General features: G+C 43.8%; 1 protein-coding gene across 3 annotated transcripts in view; it reads right to left on the bottom strand.

Annotated features, from left to right (window-relative positions):
* mat2b (methionine adenosyltransferase 2 non-catalytic beta subunit methionine) overlaps positions 1-20,601 on the bottom strand; it is a 50,412-nt gene that overhangs the window by 18,547 nt on the left and 11,264 nt on the right. For 2 of the 3 annotated variants that reach the window (XM_043703155.2, XM_043703158.2), the window contains exons 1-4: positions 17,327-17,463; positions 7,634-7,828; positions 2,991-3,105; positions 1,775-1,927 (exon numbers count right to left, since the gene is read on the bottom strand). In XM_043703155.2, the coding sequence (XP_043559090.1) occupies positions 1,775-1,927; positions 2,991-3,105; positions 7,634-7,828; positions 17,327-17,389 (526 nt within the window). In that variant the 5' untranslated portion in view covers positions 17,390-17,463. Of the gene's footprint in view, positions 1-1,774; positions 1,928-2,990; positions 3,106-7,633; positions 7,829-17,326; positions 17,464-20,601 lie in introns of those variants that run through there. The other variant, XM_043703157.2, reaches the window with a different exon arrangement.

The raw sequence follows: 20,601 nt of genomic DNA, 5'->3' as shown, positions 1-20,601 counted from the left end.
ATAAGTATTTTGAGCAGATGATGTAATAGAAACCTGTGATGTACAACTGATGGTGCTGACATGTCTAAAGAACACTGATCAAATGATCTTCACAGTCCAAGCCAAGAAACTGCCAGGAGTCTGTTAAATAAAACCCTGCCAAGTTGAGATACAGGTTTCTCTGGATTGTAGTCTTAGCGACAGACAGTTGCAGGAAACAGGTCATAACTTTGGTTTGTTGGAAGCTGACATCATTTTCACAGCCATATACAGTTAAATGGATTTTTTTTTAATTCCTTCTTTAACTATAAATTTATTATATCAAATGGATCTTTAAAGATATTTCTTCTTTGATATAATAAGTTTATATTTATTGTTAAAGAAAATCTGCAGCCTTGTGTGAAGGTGAGAGAGTATGGTGACAAATTGCCACATTAACTAATGGAGTAAAAAAATAAACAAACATGCCCTCTATCAAACCAGATTTCACAGTGGGCTCTAACTTGCCCAGTAGTACCATTAGCTGGGAGCATAACAGTATATCCTTCTTTAAATCTAAAAATCAAAATTGTACGTGGTATTCCAGTTATGGTCTCACCAAAGCTTTGTAAGGAAAACTTTCTCGCTCCTCTACTCCAGCCTACTAGCTGTAACCAATACACCATCTGCTTCCCTAATTGCTTGATGTACCCACTTGCTAACTTTGTGCTCCTGTGCAAGTACACCCAAGTCTCACTGAACATCAATCTCAACAAGTTTCATTTTTTTAAGAAGCATTCTGCTTTTCTGTTCCTAATACCAAATACATCATACTTCCCCACAATATTCCATCAGTCACCCTGTGGCCCACTCGTTCAACTTGTCCATTCACCTTTGCAACCGGTGTCCTCTTCACAGCTCACATGCCAATCTAGCTTTGCATTGTTAGGAAATTATAGAATCATAGAATCCTTACAGTGTGGAAGCAGGCCATTCAGCCCATCAAGTCCAGACTAGCCCTCTAAGAGAATCCCACCCAGACACACCCCTCTACCCAATTCCCATAGCTAATTCACCTAGCCTGCACATCGCTGGATACAATGAGCAATTTAAATTACCAATTCACCTAACCTGCATCACTTTGGACTGTCAGAGGAAACCCACACAGACACGGGGATAATGCGCAAACTCCACACAGGACAGTTGCCCGAGGCTAGAATCAAACCCGAGTCACTGGAGCCGAGAGGTAGCAGTGCTAACCACTGAGAATTCAGTACCTCTAATTTATTAATATGGATTGTAAATAGCTGAATCCCCGACATTGATCCCTGTAGCAACTCAAAGGTTTGACACAAGGTTGACCCACGAAGCCACTGGGACTGAACAAAGGTCCATGCGTGTTAAGAATGTTAGCGAGACAGGTCTCGGGCTAAGTACTGAACAGCATGCAGGGACACTGGTGGAGAGACAGCACAAAGGAAATGGATGACCGAAGTGTTTTAGATGATAGTTTATAGTGTGAAAGAGATGCAGGTTTCAGAATGGCTTCACCCAGATTGGGCACTGCACAGGGGAGCAATTTTGGAAACAGTTAGTATAATTGGGCACAAAAGACAACCTAAGACATACCTGGAGAAAGAATAAGAGTGAGAGACATGCCGAGAAGGTATTTGTTGAGCGTATACGCTACTGAAAATGGAACATACTTACTGGCCTTACATTCCTTCCAACTGGACTACTCCTGCATTCCAGTTAACACCAATCTTACAATCAGAGAGTCACAAACACATCAAAGGGAGTCAGACTTCTGGCTCACCTGGATGATTTTGCAAAACTACTCTCTCCCCTTCGAGCTTGGTTTTCCCATACAGGTTGAGAGGATTTGGAGTATCATTTTCCCGATAAGGAGGATGCGATCCATCGAAGACGTAATTTGTGCTCACATAGATCAGGAAGGCTCCAATTTCAGCTGCAAAGTAGGAAGGAGACAATACTTTTAAAAAGAAATTCAAGAAGTTTTAAAACAAGTTAAATAATACTCACTTTACTTTAATGCAATTCTTCTTGGGCTGGAGTAGTCAACACTTCTCCCATTTCCTCATTCATTCCTCTCCTGAAGACAGTCCTGTTGGGGTACAGCTTCCCCAGCACGGCCCTGCATCTTTTATTGAGAATTGTTCATTTTTTGGGTGCATGTGTTGCTGGGAAGGGAGGCAATCACTGCCCGTTCATTCACAGCTACTCTGCAAAACTGGTGTTGCAATTAAGCAACTGGCTTGGCCACTTCAATGAGCAGTTAAGAGTCACAGATTGACCAAAGTGGGGAGGGAGAGCAGAGTGGTGAGTTCAAGCGCCATCACAGCAGTTTCAGAACCACAGCTCATTAAAAAAAAACAAATAAAAAGCTAGCCTCAGTAGAAGTGACAACATGGCTGTCAGATCATCACAAAAAGCTGGCTGCTTAACCTACACAGATGTGGCCCCTATCTGAATGTAGGTTTGCTCAGAGCTGGAAGGTTCACTTCTAGACGTTTCGTCACCCTACTAGGTAACATCTTCAGTGGGCCTCCAGGTGAAGCAGTGTTGATAATTCCTGCTTTCTATTTATATGTCACTGAAGATGTTACCTACTGGGGTGACGAAACATTTGGAATGAACCTTCCAGCTCAGTGAGCAAACCTACATCCAGAACCTCAACCTGCGCTCCAAATCTTATCAAGACTCACGAGGCCCCTATCTGAATTCAGCCTAACGTGGATGTGAATGACTTTCAACTATCCCTCTAAGTGGCCCTAGCAATGCAGTAGCACATGTGCTGCCAGTAGTCCAAGGATAGCAGTTCACCACTACCTAGTCAGGGTAATTTCAAATGGACAATAAATGCCAACCCAAAGTCCAGTACCCAAGAGTGAATCTAAAACTTAGTTGAGGACTCCAATCCTGGTTGCATGATGGTCCTGCAGACGTTACTTTATGAATTAATCATTGATGATTATGTTTTAAACATGTAAACTCACAAAGAGTTTTAATACCTGACTCCTTGGCTATGCATCCTGAGGTGGTTACATTCAACTGTCTGGTATATTCAGGCTGATTCTCTGCAACATCAGGTCTCCGCTCTGCGGCACAGTGTATAACAGCATGGGGCTGGAACAGGATTAACACAAAACCAGCAATCAGTTTCAACCAATTTCCAGCAGCATTCATGATGCCATATCTACAGATTGTAGCAGCACAGCTTTATGTCATTCTTCAGGGAAGGAAGGGAAAGGAACTCTCGACTAAAGCAGGTGATCCAGCAGTTTGGGACAAAGAGGGGAGAATAATTTGCGACAGAATGGGAAATGCAGAAGGCTGGCTCAGCATAAGTTGACAAGATGGGAGATAAATCAAAAAGGTTCATCTGTATCACCTGATACGACGTATAAATCTAACAGATACAAAACCGGTCTTCTTCCTTCAGGGCATAACTTGTTGTGTTCTCCTGAGGTGAGGAATAACTGAAGCACTCCCCCACTGCAGGCAGTGTCAGCAAGCATTCCCTCGGGAGGTAGAATGTGGGGCAAGAAGCAGGGTAATGCTCCCTTCACAATGTTCCATCAAAATTCCAATGACAGGTACAGAGCAACACGGAAAATACACACCGATGAATTTGCCCCAAATGTGTCCAAATCGCCCAGGAAAATGCACTTACTGAGGCAAGAACAGAGAAATGTCATCCCAAAGAGTACAATAGAAGGAAATGATGGGGGAGCTTCTCCTCCAATCACAGGCTGGATCTCTCTACCTTGTTTGCTCCGTACCTGTGATTGGACGAACAGCTAAGAGCCAGCAGCGAGGGAGGCAGTGGGGAAGCCTTTTACTGAGGTCTAGGTTAGGGTTGAGGAGTCAATAAAGAGCAGTTTCTTGTAAAGTGCGAAAACCTGGTCAGTGTTTTGTTATCAGACTGGAAATTGGGACTATTGAGTAATCTGATTAAATCTTTAACTGATATGCAAACCATGGGAACAGGGGAGCTCATCAAGCAACACAATTCCCCAATTGAATTGTGGCAGATATCAATGTGGAGTATCCAGTTTAAGGCTACATAGGTTCAGGAACAGCAATCTGTAAAAAGAAAATCTGTTTAAAAAAAACATAGTAGATCATGCTGTAGTGAACTCTGCCAATTGGATCTCCAGCTAGAATTAAATTTACCAACCTGCAGTGAATAAGGCGGAGACTGCTGGTTAAAATGTTTCAGTTTCATCCACAGATGATGGAAACTAATTAGCTGGGACCTCATCAATCTGCAGTCGGTGTTTTTAGGGTGCAGGCTTTCCACGTGTAGAGGTGTGCCCCAGTTATTTTGTTCACCAATTTAGATTCTGCTGGCTCCAGGAAATTAATGCCAGCACATTGTGGCTCCAGGTTTAATAGAAAATGAATTTGATATTAATTAATTTTCCATTAATTTGTGTGATAATTTGACAATATATGAGTGAATTATTTCTAATTCTAATTGTGAAAGAGTCGAAATATCCCATATGTCAATGCAATTACAGAAGGAGACAGCAGCATCTAGCAAATTAGAAACCAGAAATTAACCCCTGGGAAAGGAAAAAAAAATTAACTGCTGATTCTGAGGAAAGCTCATTTCATACTCTCCAGCTAAACACTCCCATGGCAGGTGTAATCCCCAGGGTTAGATAGAGAGTAAAGCTTCTCCATAAATTCCATCAAACAAAAGAATTACAGATATTGAAATCGGAAACAAAAAACAGAAATTACTGGAGAAACTCAACAGGTCTGGGAGTATCTGTGGTCAGAAAGGAGAATCAACATTGCAGATCCGGTGATGAGGGTCACTGGGTGTAACACTCTGATAAAGGATTGCCTTCTCCAGTACATCAAACATTACATGATTTACATTCCACGAGTAATCCATAAGATCACTGATTAAACATGCATCGGTAAGTCAAAATTAAAACATGAAGTAAATACACAAATCATAAAATTGTAAATCCTGGAGTACTAGGAAGGAGAAATGATACTTGACAAGGTTACTGTAAATCAGTAAATCAAATCTAATCTAACATTTGCCCAGATCTTCCAATTACTGTCAGGAAAGATTCAGCTGACAGTAAACCTATTAAAATGTATCCACTTACCTGTCAGTGACTTTTACAGCTAGATTTCAGAAAGTGATGGATCTCAGATACCTCCATCAAATGAAACCAATTTGGACTTTGTACAGATCAGCACATATATCCTTTTAAAATATTTAAAGTAGGTTTGGCAGCTTTAAAGTAGAGAGGGAGCAGGGTAGGGGGAGTCATGGGACGGGACAGCAATGTGAATTTAATCTGTTGAATATGACCTAACTATGAACTCAGAATCCCGACAGTGTGGAAACGGACCCTACCGACCCTCTGAAGAGTAATCCATCCAGACCCATTCCCCCTATCCTATATTTACCCCTGACTAATACACCTAACCTACACATCCCTGAACACTATGGGCAATTTAGCATGGCCAATTCACCTAGCCTGTACCGCTTTGGACTGCGGGAGGAAACCAGAGCCCCCAGAGGAAGCCTACGCAGATGCAGGGAGAATGTGCAAACTCCACACAGACAGATTGGAATCAAACCCGGGTTCCTGGTGCTGTGAGGCAGCAGTGCTAACCACTGAGCCACTGTGCCACCCAGGCAAGACAAGAACTCTCCGAATACTCTGACTCAGACCTGGGGATTTATTGGAAGGTTGTAGATACCAAGTAATTGGCAAAAGATTTAAACTTCCCAGTCAGTTATCATTTCAGAGTGGTGCCAACACACCTTTCAAGGTACGCCTGGTCTCCAACAATACAGAGGCTGGAATATCGGGGTCTAGGTGTACCAAATGTCTCATGTCTAGCAAGGATACCTATAAATTATTAGAAACATAGGAACAAGAGAAAGCCATTTAGTCCCTCTGGTCTGTTCCACACCATTCAAGGAGACCATATCTGCATGATCTTATGACAAGTACCTTTGCCATATTCCACAATATCTTAGTTCAACAAAAATTTATCAGTTTCATATTTAACGCTTGCATTCAATCAAACAACTCAGTTTGCAGAAAGAGTTCTAAAGATTATAATTTCTGTGCTAGTGCTACTCTAACCCAGACTTCTGAAATCTCCAGCTCTATTGTTTCAGCCATGACCCCTATCCCTAGTATATTCAACCAGAGGAAACAGTTTCTCTCTATCTATTCAAATTGCTCCTCTCAATATCTTGTAAACTTCAATCAAGTCACCTCTTAATCTTGTAAATTTTAAATGCAACAGTAATTTACATAAATCTCTCCTGACAAATGAACCCTGAGAGAGCGGGATGCTGGAATCATTGCTGTAAATTTATGCTGTACTCCCTCCCAGACATATCCAGAGGTATAGAACCTAGAACTGAAAGGAGTACTCAAGAATCTGGATGGGATTGGAACAGGTGAGGATGGAGGTGGCAATAATGGGATTGAATAAAATTATAAAAACCCGGTATTCATTCTCCATGTTATTTGGACAGAGAAAGTTACATGATGACTTGGCAAAAATATTTCATGTTGTTAAAAGGTGGGACAAAGTAAATGGAAACATCCTATTATCAGTGTTTGGGGGTCAAGAATGAGGTCTCCAAAATTGACACATTTGGGACAAGACCAGCAAAACATGTTTTACACCAAGGGGTGGGGAACATTCTACTGGGGTTGGTGACAGCTAGATAAACAGAGAACATTTCAGATTGAATGAAACAAGGAGTCACACACAATTAGGATGTTGTTTGAGGAAGGAGAGATAACACCAGCTGGGCTAATTTCTACATAATAAGGGATCAGTAGGTAGCACTTTCACATGCCTCTTTAATCAGAGCACTGTCCGTTAAAACCCACTCAGACACTTGAATATAATAGAAATTCCAGACTTGGCATACATTTACAATACTCCACTCTCAGATTTGCTGTTTTGTGTTTGAAACAACATGGCAGGGGTTGGGTCCACCTTCTCAGCTGCACATACAAGATCCCATGGTGTTATGCAAACAGCAGCAGGCAAAATTTATTCATTAAAATAACCCTTACACAAATGATCTCAGCATCATTTTGTAGATGGTCATGGGATTCTTGGTACAAAAGTGACCACTGTACTTCCTAAATTATGGAAGTTACTATACTTTAATGGCTACATAGTAATCTGGAAGGTCTTAATAGGCTCAATAGAAGCTCACATTCTTTAATTCCATGCAGTTCCTCTCGCCGACCTATCTATGGCAACTTCACGATCCCTGTTACTTGCTAGTTCCCAACTGAAGACCCAATCATTAACCAATGTTTCTGCTAGCATGAGGAGATGTTTGAATATTATGTGAAGACAACGTGGGCCTTTCTTGTGATGTCTACACAGCCAAATAAGTCAACCAATAGTCAGTGCAATTTTAAACTCAGACATGAAGAGTAATACAATATCCAAGAAACTAAGATTAATCAACACTGTATATGGCAAGTTCCTCAATAATGGGATCAAGCCAATACAGCAAGCGCCAGGAAGAATAATCCCAACCAGCAGCCCTGTTCCAGTGAGAACGGATGCCCAAAGCTCGTTCATAACTATTTCACAAGGAAACGAAATCTCCACAGAACATGCTCACATTCAATACCTTAAAATCCTGAATAATTTGTCGCACTGCCCCTGGATCCATTAAGTTCACTTTTTCAAATTTAGGTCGTGCTCTCTTGTAACCACAGCCCACTGTGTCCCAGTCATTTTCCAGAAACTCCTTATATACAGCACGGCCAAGCAGTCCTGTTGCCCCAGTGATCAGGGCACGTCGGTCCGGCACGGACGTTTCCACCTGCAACAAAAGATGCAACAAACCACTCAATACCTAGCCATACTCTCTTTGGTAGCATCACTGCCTTTAAACACACCCACCCATTCCAGGTATTAACTCAGTAACCCTCTAAACTGCTCGCAATGCATTTTCATCGTTCTGTAAATAAAGAGACGGATACAGTACATAGTACTCCAGACGTGGTCTCACCAGGACCCTACATGGTTGAAGTATAGTCTCCCTACTTTAGTATTCAATTTCCTTACAATGAATGTTAATATTGTATTAACTTTTCTAATTACTTGCTGTAACTGCATTCTGTCTTTCTGGGATTTATGCACTAGGATATCCTGATTCCTCTACATCTCATAGACGAGTAATCTCGCTTCACTTAGATAAAATGCTTCATTATGTTCTTCCCTCCAAAGTGCATAGTTTCATATTTTCTCACATTATACTCCATTTGCCAGATCTCTGCCAACTGACTTAACCTACCTATATCCCTTTACAAGCTCATCACCTCTTCACAACTTAATTTTCCACCTACTGTACCGCTGTCTCAACAGAATTAGCAATTTTACCTTCATTCAAGTCATTTATGTAATCTATAAAAAGGTGAGGTCTCGGTACTGATGCCAGTGGTAGATTGCACACTGCATTTTGCCAAGCAGAAGACAGCCCATTGATATTGACTGTGTTTCCTGCATTCTCTTTGATTCATTTGTTTAATGTTGGTTTTGAATGCAAGTACCAGATTCGATTCAGGAGGATAGTGTTCGGGCATATGGTCAATATTCAACCTTCAATCAGATTATTAAAACAAATGGAGGAGAAAGTGAGGTCTGCAGATGCTGGAGATCAGAGCTGAAAATATGTGTTGCTGGAACAGCGCAGCAGGTCAGGCAGCATCCAGGGAACAGGAGAATCGACGTTTCGGGAAGAAGGGCTTATGCCCGAAACGTCGATTCTCCTGTTCCCTGGATGCTGCCTGACCTGCTGCGCTGTTCCAGCAACACATTTTCAGCTATTAAAACAGATGATCTGTTATTTACTCCATTGCTGAGAATTATCAGATTGTGCATTGTTCACTGACCAGACTGTGTGCATTTGCTTCTTTTTTGATTTACATGGCACTTCTAACACAGCACAACATATCTTTTCTTCATGAGCAGAATTGAAGATAAGGTAAAGTCACCATAGTCTTATCAGATTAAAATCTGGAATGACTGGTGGTGGCTTAACCTGAGGTTCACCAGGGCTCATGTTCAAAAGAGAATCCTTCATGGTAACCCCAGCTAGTGCACTGTGAACTCACACTGTTGGCATCACTCTGCATCACAAACCAGCCATCCAGCCAGTGGAGCTAAATTTCCAATACAATGTGCAACCTCATGGCCTGGTGTATCCCTGACTCTACTGTTATCAATAAGGCAGAGGGTCAACACTGGTTCTCTGAAGCATTCAGGAGGCCATGCCAGAAGCAGCACCAGCACGAATAACGAAAACATGAAGGAGAAAATTACCACAAATGCTGGAATCTGTACTGAAAACAAAACATGCTGGGTATCACAGGAGGTCAGGCAGCATCCATGGAGAGAAAGCAAGCTAATGTTTTGAATCTAGATGACTTTTCATCTAGCATTTTTTGTTTTCATTGATGACAAATTAGACATGAACCTGATGCTGTCAAACAGCAAAAGCAGCAGGTGATAGAGTTAAGCAATTCCACAACCTACCTGATCAGATGTCAGTTCTGTACTCCTTTAGATGTAACAGCACTCAACTCAAAAGTCAATGAGATCATAGTCAACCTGATAATTCTCAACTCCACTTTCCTGCCTTTTCCCATGATGCTGAATGATCAAAAATCTCTCACCATTGAATAAATCCAACAACCCAGCCTCAACAACCCTCTACATTAAAAAGAGTAGAAATTACTCATCTCTGTCTTAAACGAGTGACTCTCTACTCGGAGATCACGCCCTCTGATCCTACATTCTTCCACAAGGGAAACAATCTTTCCCACATGTGCAGTCATGAATGGTGGTGGACAATTAAACAATTCACTGGAGGAGGTGATTCTACAAATATTCCAATGGGAATCAGAGGAAAGTTTCTACGTTGCTCAGTGTCATACTGGGTGTAAAGGACGATGGTTGTGGTTGTTGGAGGTCAGTCATTTCAACTACAGATCACCTCCGCAGGAGTTTCTCTGGGTAGCGCCCTCAGCTCAACCATCTTCATTTGCTTCACCAAGCTTTCCTCCATCATAAGGTCAGAAGTTGGGGTGTTCACTGATGCACAATATTCAGCACCATTTGTGATTCTTCAGATACTGAAGCAGTCCATTTTCAAAAGCAACAAGGCCTGAACAATATCCATGTGTGGGCTGACCAACGTTAAGTAAGCTTCACACCACACAAATGAAGATGCAACGAACACTTCCAAGAAGAGAGAATCTAACCATCACCCCGTGGCAATCAAAGGCATTACTATCACCAAATCCCTGAATATCAACATCCTGAAGGTTACCATTGATCGTAAACTGAACTGTTGCGAGCCATATAAATAATGTGGCTTTAAGAGCAAGTCAGAAGTTAGGCAGCCTGCCGAGAGTACTTCACCTCCTGACACCCCAAAGCCTGTTCGCCATCAGCAGTGTAATTGAATAGTCTCCACTTGCCTGGATAAATGCAGTTCCAACACATTCAAAAAGCTCAGCACCATCTAAGACAAAACAGCTCACTTGATTGCTTTTCAGTGGTGTGCCATTCACTCCCAATACCCCAGCCCCCCTTAATCCCACCAACATTCAGCAGTAGCACTGTGTACCATCTACAAGAGGTACTGCAGAAATTCACCGAGGCAACACCTTCCAAATCTATGATCACGACCATCTAGAAGGACAATGGCAGCAAATACATCAGAACATCACCACTGGCAAGTTTCTCTCCAAGTCACTCACCACAATGACTTGAAAATGTATTCAGTGTCTGCTGAGTCAAAATCCAGGTATTCCTTCCCCTATGGCATTGAGGGCCGACTTACACATGCATTGGTTTAACAAGGAAGCTCACCACCACCACCACATTCTCAAGGACAACTATGGACAGGAAACTAATGCTGGCACAGCCAACAACCTCTACTTCCCATGACTCCGTGCTGTACATCTCTATGACTCTATAAATATGAACTAGAAAAAAAAAGGTCTGACAGTCTGACTCATAGCTGGTGATTCAGGCTAAAGGATGGGTCATTTTGGTCTGAGCCGAATGGAGATTTCTTGTCCAAGCCGCAGAAAATGGGGGAGATACTGAATGACTATTTTGCATCAGTATTTACTGTGGAAAAAGATATGGAAGATATAGACTTTAGGGAAATAACATCTTGCAAGATGCCCAGATTACAGAGGAGGAAGTGCTGGATGTCTTGAAACGAGTAAAGGTGGATAAATCCCCAGGACCTGATCAGGTGTACCCTAGAACTATGTGGGATGCTAGAGAAGTGATAGCTGGGCCTCTTGCTGAGAGATTTGTATCATCGATAGTCACAGGTGAGGTGCCGGAAAACTGGACGTTGGCAAACGTGGTGCCACTGTTTAAGAAGGGCGGTAAGGACAAGCCAGGGAACTATAGACCGGTGAGCCAGACCTCGGTGGTGTGCAAGTTGTTGGAGGGAATCCTGAGGGATAGGATGTACATGTATTCGGAAAGGCAAGGACTGATTAGGGATAGTCAACATGGCTTTGTGCATGGGAAATCATGCCTCACAAACTTGATTGAGTTTTTTAAAGAAGTAACAAAGAGGATTGATGAGGGCAGAGCAGTAGATGTGATCTACATGGACTTCAGTAAGGCATTTGACAAGGTTCCCCATGGGAGACTGATTAGCAAGGTTAGATCTCATGGAATACAGGGAGAACTAGCCATTTGGATACAGAACTGGCTCAAAGGAAGAAGACAGAGGGTGGTGGTGGAGGGTTGTTTTTCAGACTGAAGTCCTGTGACCAGTGGAGTGCCACAAGGATCGGTGCTGGGATCCCTACTTTTTGTCATTTACATAAATGATTTGGATGTGAGCATAAAAGGTACAGTTAGTAAGTTTGCAGGTGACACCAAAATTGGAGGTGTAGTGGACAGCAAAGAGGGTTACCTCAGATTACAACAGGATCTGGACCAGATGGGCCAATGGGCTGAGAAGTGGCAGATGGAGTTTAATTCAGATAAATGCGAGGTGTTGCATTTTGGGAAAGCAAATCTTAGCAGGACTTATACACTTAATGGTAAGGTCCTAGGGAGTGTTGTTGAACAATGAGACCTTGGAGTGCAGGTTCATAGCTCCTTGAAAGTGGAGTCGCAGGTAGATAGGATAGTGAAGAAGGCTTTTGGTATGCTTTCTTTTATTGGTCAGAGTATTGAGTACAGGAGTTGGGAGGTCATGTTGCGGCTGTACAGGACATTGGTTAGGCCACTGGTGGAATATTGCAGGCAATTCTGGTCTCCTTCCTATCGGAAAGATGTTGTGAAACGTGAAAGGGTTCAGAAAAGATTTACAAGGATGTTGCCAGGGTTGGAGGATTTGAGCTATTGGGAGAGGCTGAACAGGCTGGGGCTGTTTTCCCTGGAGCGTCGGAGGCTGAGGGGTGACTTTATAGAGGCTTACAAAATTATGAGAGGCATGGATAGGGTAAATAAGCAAAGTCTTTTCCCTGGGTCGGGGAGTCCAGAACTAGAGGTCATAGGTTTAGGGTGAGAGAGGAAAGATAAAGAAGAGACCCAAGGGGCAATGTTTTCACACAGAGGGTGGTACATGTGTGGAATGAGCTGCCAGACGAATTGGTAAAGGCTGGTGCAATTGCAACTCTTAAGAGGCATTTGGAAGGGTATATGAATAGGAAGTGTTTGGAGGGATATGGGCCGGGTGCTGGCAAGTGGGACTAGATTGGGTTGGGATATCTGGTCGGCATGGACGGGTTGGACCAAAGTGTCTGTTTCCATGCTGTACATCTCTATGACATTACAGCGCAGTACAGGCCCTATGGCCCTCGATGTTGTGCCGACCAGTCATACCAATCTGAAGCCCATCTAACCTACACTATTCCATGTACGTCCATATGCTTGTCCAATGTCGACTTAAATGCACTTAAAGTTGGCAAATCAACTACTGTTGCAGGCAAAGCATTCCATACCCTTACTACTCTCCGAGTAAAGAAACTACCTCTGACATCTGTCCTATATCTATCACCCCTCAATTTAAAGCTATGCTCTGTGCTCGCTGTCCCCATACTTGGAAAAAGGCTCTCCCTGTCCACCCTATCTAACCCTCTGATTATCTTGATTATCAAATATGTCTCTATAGAAAGTTATGTAACTTTGGAATTCTCCACTCCAAACTGCTATGGATGGATTCTCAGACATAGAGTGTGTTCAAGTCTGAGATCAACATACTTTTGAGCTTTGAAGCAATCAAAGGTATCAAGTGGCAATAAGAGATCATAATGAATGCTGTAGCAGGCCTACTCCTTTTGGTTATGTTCCCTAGTCACTTGTTTTCATTCAAGGTTCCTGACTCTAGGCATTACAACAAATCATTGCTTTCCCAAATGAGATTAAGACACCCTATTGACCCCTCCAATTGCTCAAGACTTTGGCCTGAATGTACCACTTCTGTCAGTCACACTGACTGATGAAGACAGCTGCATATCTCCTGCTCAATGATCTATCATATATACTGTGCAAACAGTCATCTTCAAATGACTGCATTCAAACTATTTTAAGATGTTATTCGGGAAACCTGATACCGTTTTATGCAGAATTTCAGTCCACTCATCATACTCTTTACCCAGTATCAGCTTATCAAAACTCTGTAAAAGTTAATTAAATACTGTTTGAGGGAGGAACATAAACAGCCAATCTGCTCACAGCATTCTCTTATGAACAGATATAAGTATTAGCTGATTATTAATCAGGATGGTTGAGAGATCAGTACAGGCCTCAGACTACATGAGAGAACTCTCAGGTAATGGAGACAGAGAAAAGGCAGCAAGAAATCAGCTGCCCATTATCCAACAGGAAAGCCCAGGGTTCAATTATCTCATACATCCTGTATATTAGATTGAAGCAGAGTTTTAAAACTATCAATTCTGGCCAACTTTGCTGATGTATCCATCGCTGACCTACACCAGCTCTCAGTTGGTAACGCTTCAATTATAAAATTCTCGCTCAACTCTTTCCCACCTTTGCTAACTCCTTCAGAAATTCAACTCTCCATGATCTTAGCATTTTTCTAATTCTGGCATGTCCCCAGTGGTCTTGGCTCTATCGGAGGCTGTGCCGTCATGGCTTAGTCCCACAGCTCAAAAACTTATCTGAACCTCTCCACCTTTTCCACCCCACCTTCAGAACTTCCCCAAAATGTTGATCAAGCCTGATATCACAGTTTTAGGGTTAATATTTCCATATCTTCTGGCATTCATGTATCTTAAAGGCTTTAGATAAAGGAAAGTTGTATCATTGTATGTTCAGGCACTCCAGGAAAAAGCTAAAGTTCTCATCTTCAGGTCTCAGATATCCTGAAGATTCTGATATTAGCGTGAAAGCGAACAGAAGGTTCAACATTGAGATTGTTTTGCATGGATTGGTTGGCTGGACCGAAGGGTGTGTTTCCATGCTGTATGACTCTATGATTGGAGAGATTTTTAAGACAATTATTTATTAAGATAAAGCAAAATGTTGTAGGTTACCACAGACGATTGAATGGAAGGCAGAGGCCCAAGGTTAAAAGATAAAAGCTCCTCAGATTACACAGGTAAAACGTATTACACTGAAGTTGTATGGAATATGTGGAATTGTCCCCAAAGAGACAGCATAACAGAAAGTGTTGTAGAACATAAGGCAGGATGAACAGGTATTTGAGGGAACAGGCCAGAACAAATTCCAGAGTTCTGAAAGAATGTATGTATTCAGCATGCTCCAAGACCTCAGGCCACTTCTAAGCAGTTAACAGTCAATGAACAGTCACTGTTCCAATGCAAGAAGTACAGCTGCCAGTGCAAACTTCAAGTTCCTAAAATCTACAATTATTTAAAGAACCACTTAATCTATGTTAACACCACAAGGCAAAGAAGCAGAAGTGGGCCATATGGTCCACTGAATCTGCTTTGCCATTTAACAAGATTAGATTAGATTACCTACAGTGTGGAAACAGGCCCTTCGGCCCAACAAGTTCACACCAACCCCTCAAAGAGTAACCCACCCAGACCCATTTCCTTACACTTACTCCTGACTGCTAATGCACCTAAAATTATGGACAATTTAGCATGGCGAATCCACCTGACCTGCACATCTTTGGACTGTTGGAGGAAACCAGAGCACCCGGAGGAAACCCACGCAGACACGGGGAGAATGTGTCAACTTGAGAATGTGCCAGTCGCCGAGGCTGGAATTGAACCCGGGTCCCTGGCGCTGAGAGGAAGCAGCATGAATCAATGAGCCAACATGTCACCCCAGATTACAGCTAATTTGATGATTCTTTACTTCACTTTTCTGCCTTATCCTCATAACACTGGATTCACTAACTGATTAAAAGACTTATCAATTTCAGCCTTAAACATTCTCAACAATATAGTCCAAAGTACTCTGCAATAAAGAATTCCACTGGTTCATGACAGACTGGAAACAAAATCACTGCTCATTCGTCTGAGGTGAGCAACCCCTGATTGAGTTTGCGCCTCTGGTGCTAAATTCTCCCAGAAGAGGACACAATCTTTCTGCATCTAACCTGTTACATTTCCTAAAAACCTCACAGGTTTCAATAATGTCTTCTCTCATTCTTCAAAACTTCACTGAACTCAAGATTAATCTAGTCAAACTCTCCTAAGAAAACGCACCCTGACCCAGGATCAGAAAAGTTAATTTTCCCCAGACTGCCTCCAACACCAATTCATCTTTCATCAGATAAGGGGTCCAAAACAGGGGTCACATGATTCCAGATGTGGTCTGACTAATGCCTTCTCAATTTTGATGCTCCATTACCATTGAAATGTAGGCTAATACTCCATTTCCTTGATCATGACCACTGACCATGGATGATAACATTTCATGATTCATACAGAACTAATCACTGTACTGCAACTATAATATTCAGATTTTCTATTCTCCCTGCTAAAGTACATAGCCTCATATTTTCCCACACTATATTGCATGCGTCCACTCATTAACCTGCCTTTAGCCCTCTGTAGACTATCACTCAGAGTCATAGGAAGGTACAGCACTGAAACAGACCCTTCGGTCTAACTCATGCACGCCAACCAGATATCCCAACCCAACCTAGTCCCACTTGCCAGCATTTGGTCCATATCGCCCTGAACCCTTCCTATTCATATACCCATCTAGATCCTTTTTAAATGTTGCAATTGTACCAGCCTCCACCACTTCCTCTGGCAGCCCATTCCATACACGTCCCACCCTCTGCGTGAAAAAGTTGCCCCCGAGGTCTCTTTTATATCTTTCATCTCACCCCTAAAACTATGCCGTCTAGCTCTGGACTCCCTAACCACAGGAAAAAGATCTTGTCTAATTACTCTATCCACGCCACTCATGATTTTGTAAATCTCTATAAAGGTCACCCCTCAGCCTCCGACGCTCCAGGGAAAACAGCTCCAGCCTAGTTAACCTTTCCCTCTAGCTCCAGCAGTGCGGCACTTCCTCAGTACTGACCCTCTGACAGTGCGGCGCCCCCTCGGCACTGACCCTCTGACAGAGCGGCGCTTCCTCGGCACTGACCCTCTGACAGAGCGGCGCTCCCTCGGCACTGACCCTCTGCCAGTGCGGCGCTCCCTCGGCACTGACCCTCTGCCAGTGCGGCGCTCCCTCGGCACTGACCCTCTGCCAGTGCGGCGCTCCCTCGGCACTGACCCTCTGCCAGTGCGGCGCTCCCTCGGCACTGACCCTCTGCCAGTGCGGCGCTCCCTCGGCACTGACCCTCTGCCAGTGCGGCGCTCCCTCGGCACTGACCCTCTGCCAGTGCGGCGCTCCCTCGGCACTGACCCTCTGCCAGTGCGGCGCTCCCTCGGCACTGACCCTCTGCCAGTGCGGCGCTCCCTCGGCACTGACCCTCTGACTGTGCGGCGCTCCCTCGGCACTGACCCTCTGACTGTGCGGCGCTCCCTCGGCACTGACCCTCTGACAGTGCGGCGCTCCCTCGGCACTGACCCTCTGACAGTGCGGCACTCCCTCAGTACTGACCCTCTGACAGTGCGGCACCCCCTCAGTACTGACCCTCTGACAGTGCGGCACTCCCTCAGTACTGACCCTCTGACAGTGCGGCACCCCCTCAGTACTGACCCTCTGACAGTGCAGCACCCCCTCAGAGCTGTGCTGTGGTGACTGGGGCCTGGAGCCGCTCTCTCAGAGGGGCTCAGGGCCTGGGCCTGATCCGGGATTGTTTATCCACTCGCGGCGGAGTGTAGCGCCTGAGCCAGGCCGCCGCCCAGGAAGGGAATGGCGGTGTACCTCTTACCTCCAGCAGCCGGACACATCCCGGGCTGAAGTGGATCTTGAGCTCCTTGCCTTGACCCACCATGACCGAGCGACTCCAACTCGAGCGAAAGCCTCAGACTAACAACGGTACGGGCCAATCACGAGCCTCCAACCCAGGGACCGTCCTCTCACCATGGTAACCGTCCGGACGGACTCTCTGGCTGACCAATCGTTGCATTGCCTGGTGTGATCGCCCATATTACCCTTCGTCACCGGCTGGTTGACCAATCCGTATGTACCCTTTCTGATGGATATAGCCTTCACCAATCATCGCTTTGACTGGAATCGCTCCGAACCACTAATACACGAAAATAGTTTAGTACCGCCCCATGCACCATGATGGGCGTCTCCCTTAGCCAATAACAATTACCTTCTCTGTAAATTATGCAGCTACCGAGGTAAACATCTGTATCAACCAATGACAATTAGCCTTGCGTTTAGAACTAATCCAATCAACTCTGATTACTGAGGAAATGTCTGATTTAGCCAATGACAATTAGTACCGATATGGAAACTATCCAATCAAGTGGTAGTACTCGGGTATAATCTGGTTTCGCCAATAGTAATTAGTTGCCCTGTGGATGCCATCCAATCAGCTGCAGTTACTTGGGTAATTATCGGGTTTAGCCAATGACAATTAGTTGCCCTGCAGATATTATCCAATCAGCTGTGGCTAACGTGTAACCATCTAACAATTAGCCAATGACAATTAGCTCCCTGTGTAGAAATTATCCAATCAAATACCGTTACCAGTTAAATGTCTGTATCAACCAGAGTATTATTTCCCCTTCACCCACTCATGTTACATACCAACATCGCTCCAAAGAGCAGGAGGAGGCCATTCAGCCCCTCCAGACTGTCCACCTATATCTATCTCTGCCATACAAATATTGAAGGAATCTGCTTCCACTGTATCATGAGAGAGCATTTCAAAGACGTGACTCTCAGAAAAAAAGATTACTTCAAACTCTTTTGTTGATAGATTACCCCTGAGGTTTAATCAATGACACCTGATTCTAGATTTACACATAAGAGAAAACATCCTCTCCACACGTACCCTATCAAGATCTCTCAGCATCTTATATGTTTCAATCAAGTTTGAAATAGCTCCACAGAGGCCGGTATCCCATCACCAAGTCACCATTTACTTACACATGCATAGTACTTGACATTGGTCCAGCTTCCTTGAGCAAGTCCTCAGAATGAACAGAACCTCGGGTCATTTCTGTTCATATCTGTCAGCCAGGGCTCCCTGATTGGACTAGATTAACAGCCCCAGTCAGGGAACTCATATTCTACAAGATTCACTGGTTGACCACGCTACAATCACTGTGTCAGCACTGTTTTTCCTGTAGCCTCTCTTGGGCATTTTCACACCGAGTCTGGTTGCTCCAACTCAGCCTCGGATACTGACAGCATGTACTGGACCATAGCCTGCCTCTTGCAGCCAGATCATCTCCGAACAAATTCATCCCCTTCTTCAGGTGGTAAAGGTTCTTCAGCTATGATTTCCAGCATGTCCATCCAAAATTTCTTTGACGCCTGACGAAGGGGGAGAACTCACAGGCTCTGACAGCCTTTCCAAGTGAACTGAGGGACAGGGGATGATTTGCTCTTATCACATTTGCAGACTCTGGGAAATCCAAGATGGAGGACGGGAAAAATTTCTGGCTGGAAGAGCCGCTCCTTTTTTTGAGGTATTTTAGGTGTTGGAGGTGATTTCCTCAAATTCCAGGAGCAGCAACCACTGTTTTATATGCTGTTGCATTGGTTTGGAACTTTGGGAAAAAAAAGTCAAAACAATAGCAGTTTAAAAGGGAGAAGGGCAGACAAAGGAAGCACATGGTGAGGACATTGCAGGAGAGAGAGAGAGAGAGAGAGAGAGAGAAAAAGAGAAAGAGAAAGAAAACCTGCACAGTTACCGCCTTTGCTGTTTGAATTCGTGTATCGCTGGACATCGGAGTGCATCTGGGAAAATTAACAAACAGTGAAATTCACAACTAATCTTGGAGGAACTGTTGGGCGAAGTTCATAGCACAGAATCAGATAAGTAAATTGTTGTTTTAAGTCTGTCCAATAGAAAGGCTGCAGTAGTGGGTACAGTGGATTCTTTCTTGATTATATGTTTTTGGAGATAAGTCTCTTGATTAAACTTAAAATACAAGCCATAGCTATTAATTTAACCTGGGGCAGTGTTTGTAGAGGAATAAGACAGTGCTATTTTCTGGGTCTGTAGATTGTGAAGGAGCAAAAATGGCCTTTTCAGTGATATGTATTTCTTGTCTGATGTGGGAGTTTAAAGAGAGTTTAAAGATTACTGCGGATTATATCTGCCATAAATGCTGTTGGATGCAAATCTTATCAGATCGAGTGGATCGGTTGGAGAGACAAATAGAAGCGATGAGGAATTTGCAACAGCAACAGTATGTGATGGATGGCAGTTATAGGAAGAGGGGAAAGTCTCAGATATAGTCACATAGATGAGTTAACTCCAGGAAGGGTAAGAGAGGTAGGCAGCTAGAGCAGGAGTCTTTTGTGGATATACCCATTTCAAACAGGTATGCTATTTTGGAAGATGTAGGGGGTGATGGATTCTCAGGGGATCGTAGCACGAACTGCCAAGTTTCTGGTATTGAGACTGGCTGTAATGCAACGAGGGGTACGTCGGCTTCCAAGAGATCAATTGTGTTAGGGGATTCTGTAGTCAGAGGTACAGACAGACGTTTCTGTGGCCAGCAGAGAAAAAGCAGAATGGTGTGTTGTTTCCCTGGTGCCAGGATCAAGGATGTCTCAGAGAGGGTGCAGAATGTTCTCACGGGGGAGAGGGGTCAGCAGGAGGTCATTGACCACATTGGAACCAACGACATTGGAAGGGAAAAGGTTGAGACTCTGAAGAGAGATTACAGAGGGTTGGTAGAAATTTAAAAAGTAGGTCCTCAAGGGTAATAATATCTGGATTACTCCCAGTGCTACAAGCTAGTGAGGGCAGGAATAGGAGGATAGAGCAGATGAATGCATGGCTGAGGAGCTGGTATATGGGAGAAGGATTCACATTTTTGGATCATTGGAATCTCTTTTGGGGTAGAAGTGACCTGTACAAAAAGGATGGATTCCACCTAAATTGGAAGGGGACTAATATACTGGCAGGGAAATTTGCTAGAACTACTTGGGAGGATTTAAACTAGTAATGTGGAGGGTGGGAACCAGGGAGATAGTGAGGAAAGAGATCGATCTGAGACGGGTACAGCTGAGAAC

Source organism: Chiloscyllium plagiosum, unplaced genomic scaffold (assembly GCF_037043375.1).
Source record: "Chiloscyllium plagiosum isolate Xiang-an unplaced genomic scaffold, Cpla_swu_hap1 HiC_scaffold_16, whole genome shotgun sequence".
NCBI lineage: Eukaryota > Metazoa > Chordata > Chondrichthyes > Orectolobiformes > Hemiscylliidae > Chiloscyllium > Chiloscyllium plagiosum.
This window is presented reverse-complemented; position numbering and strand designations above follow the sequence as displayed.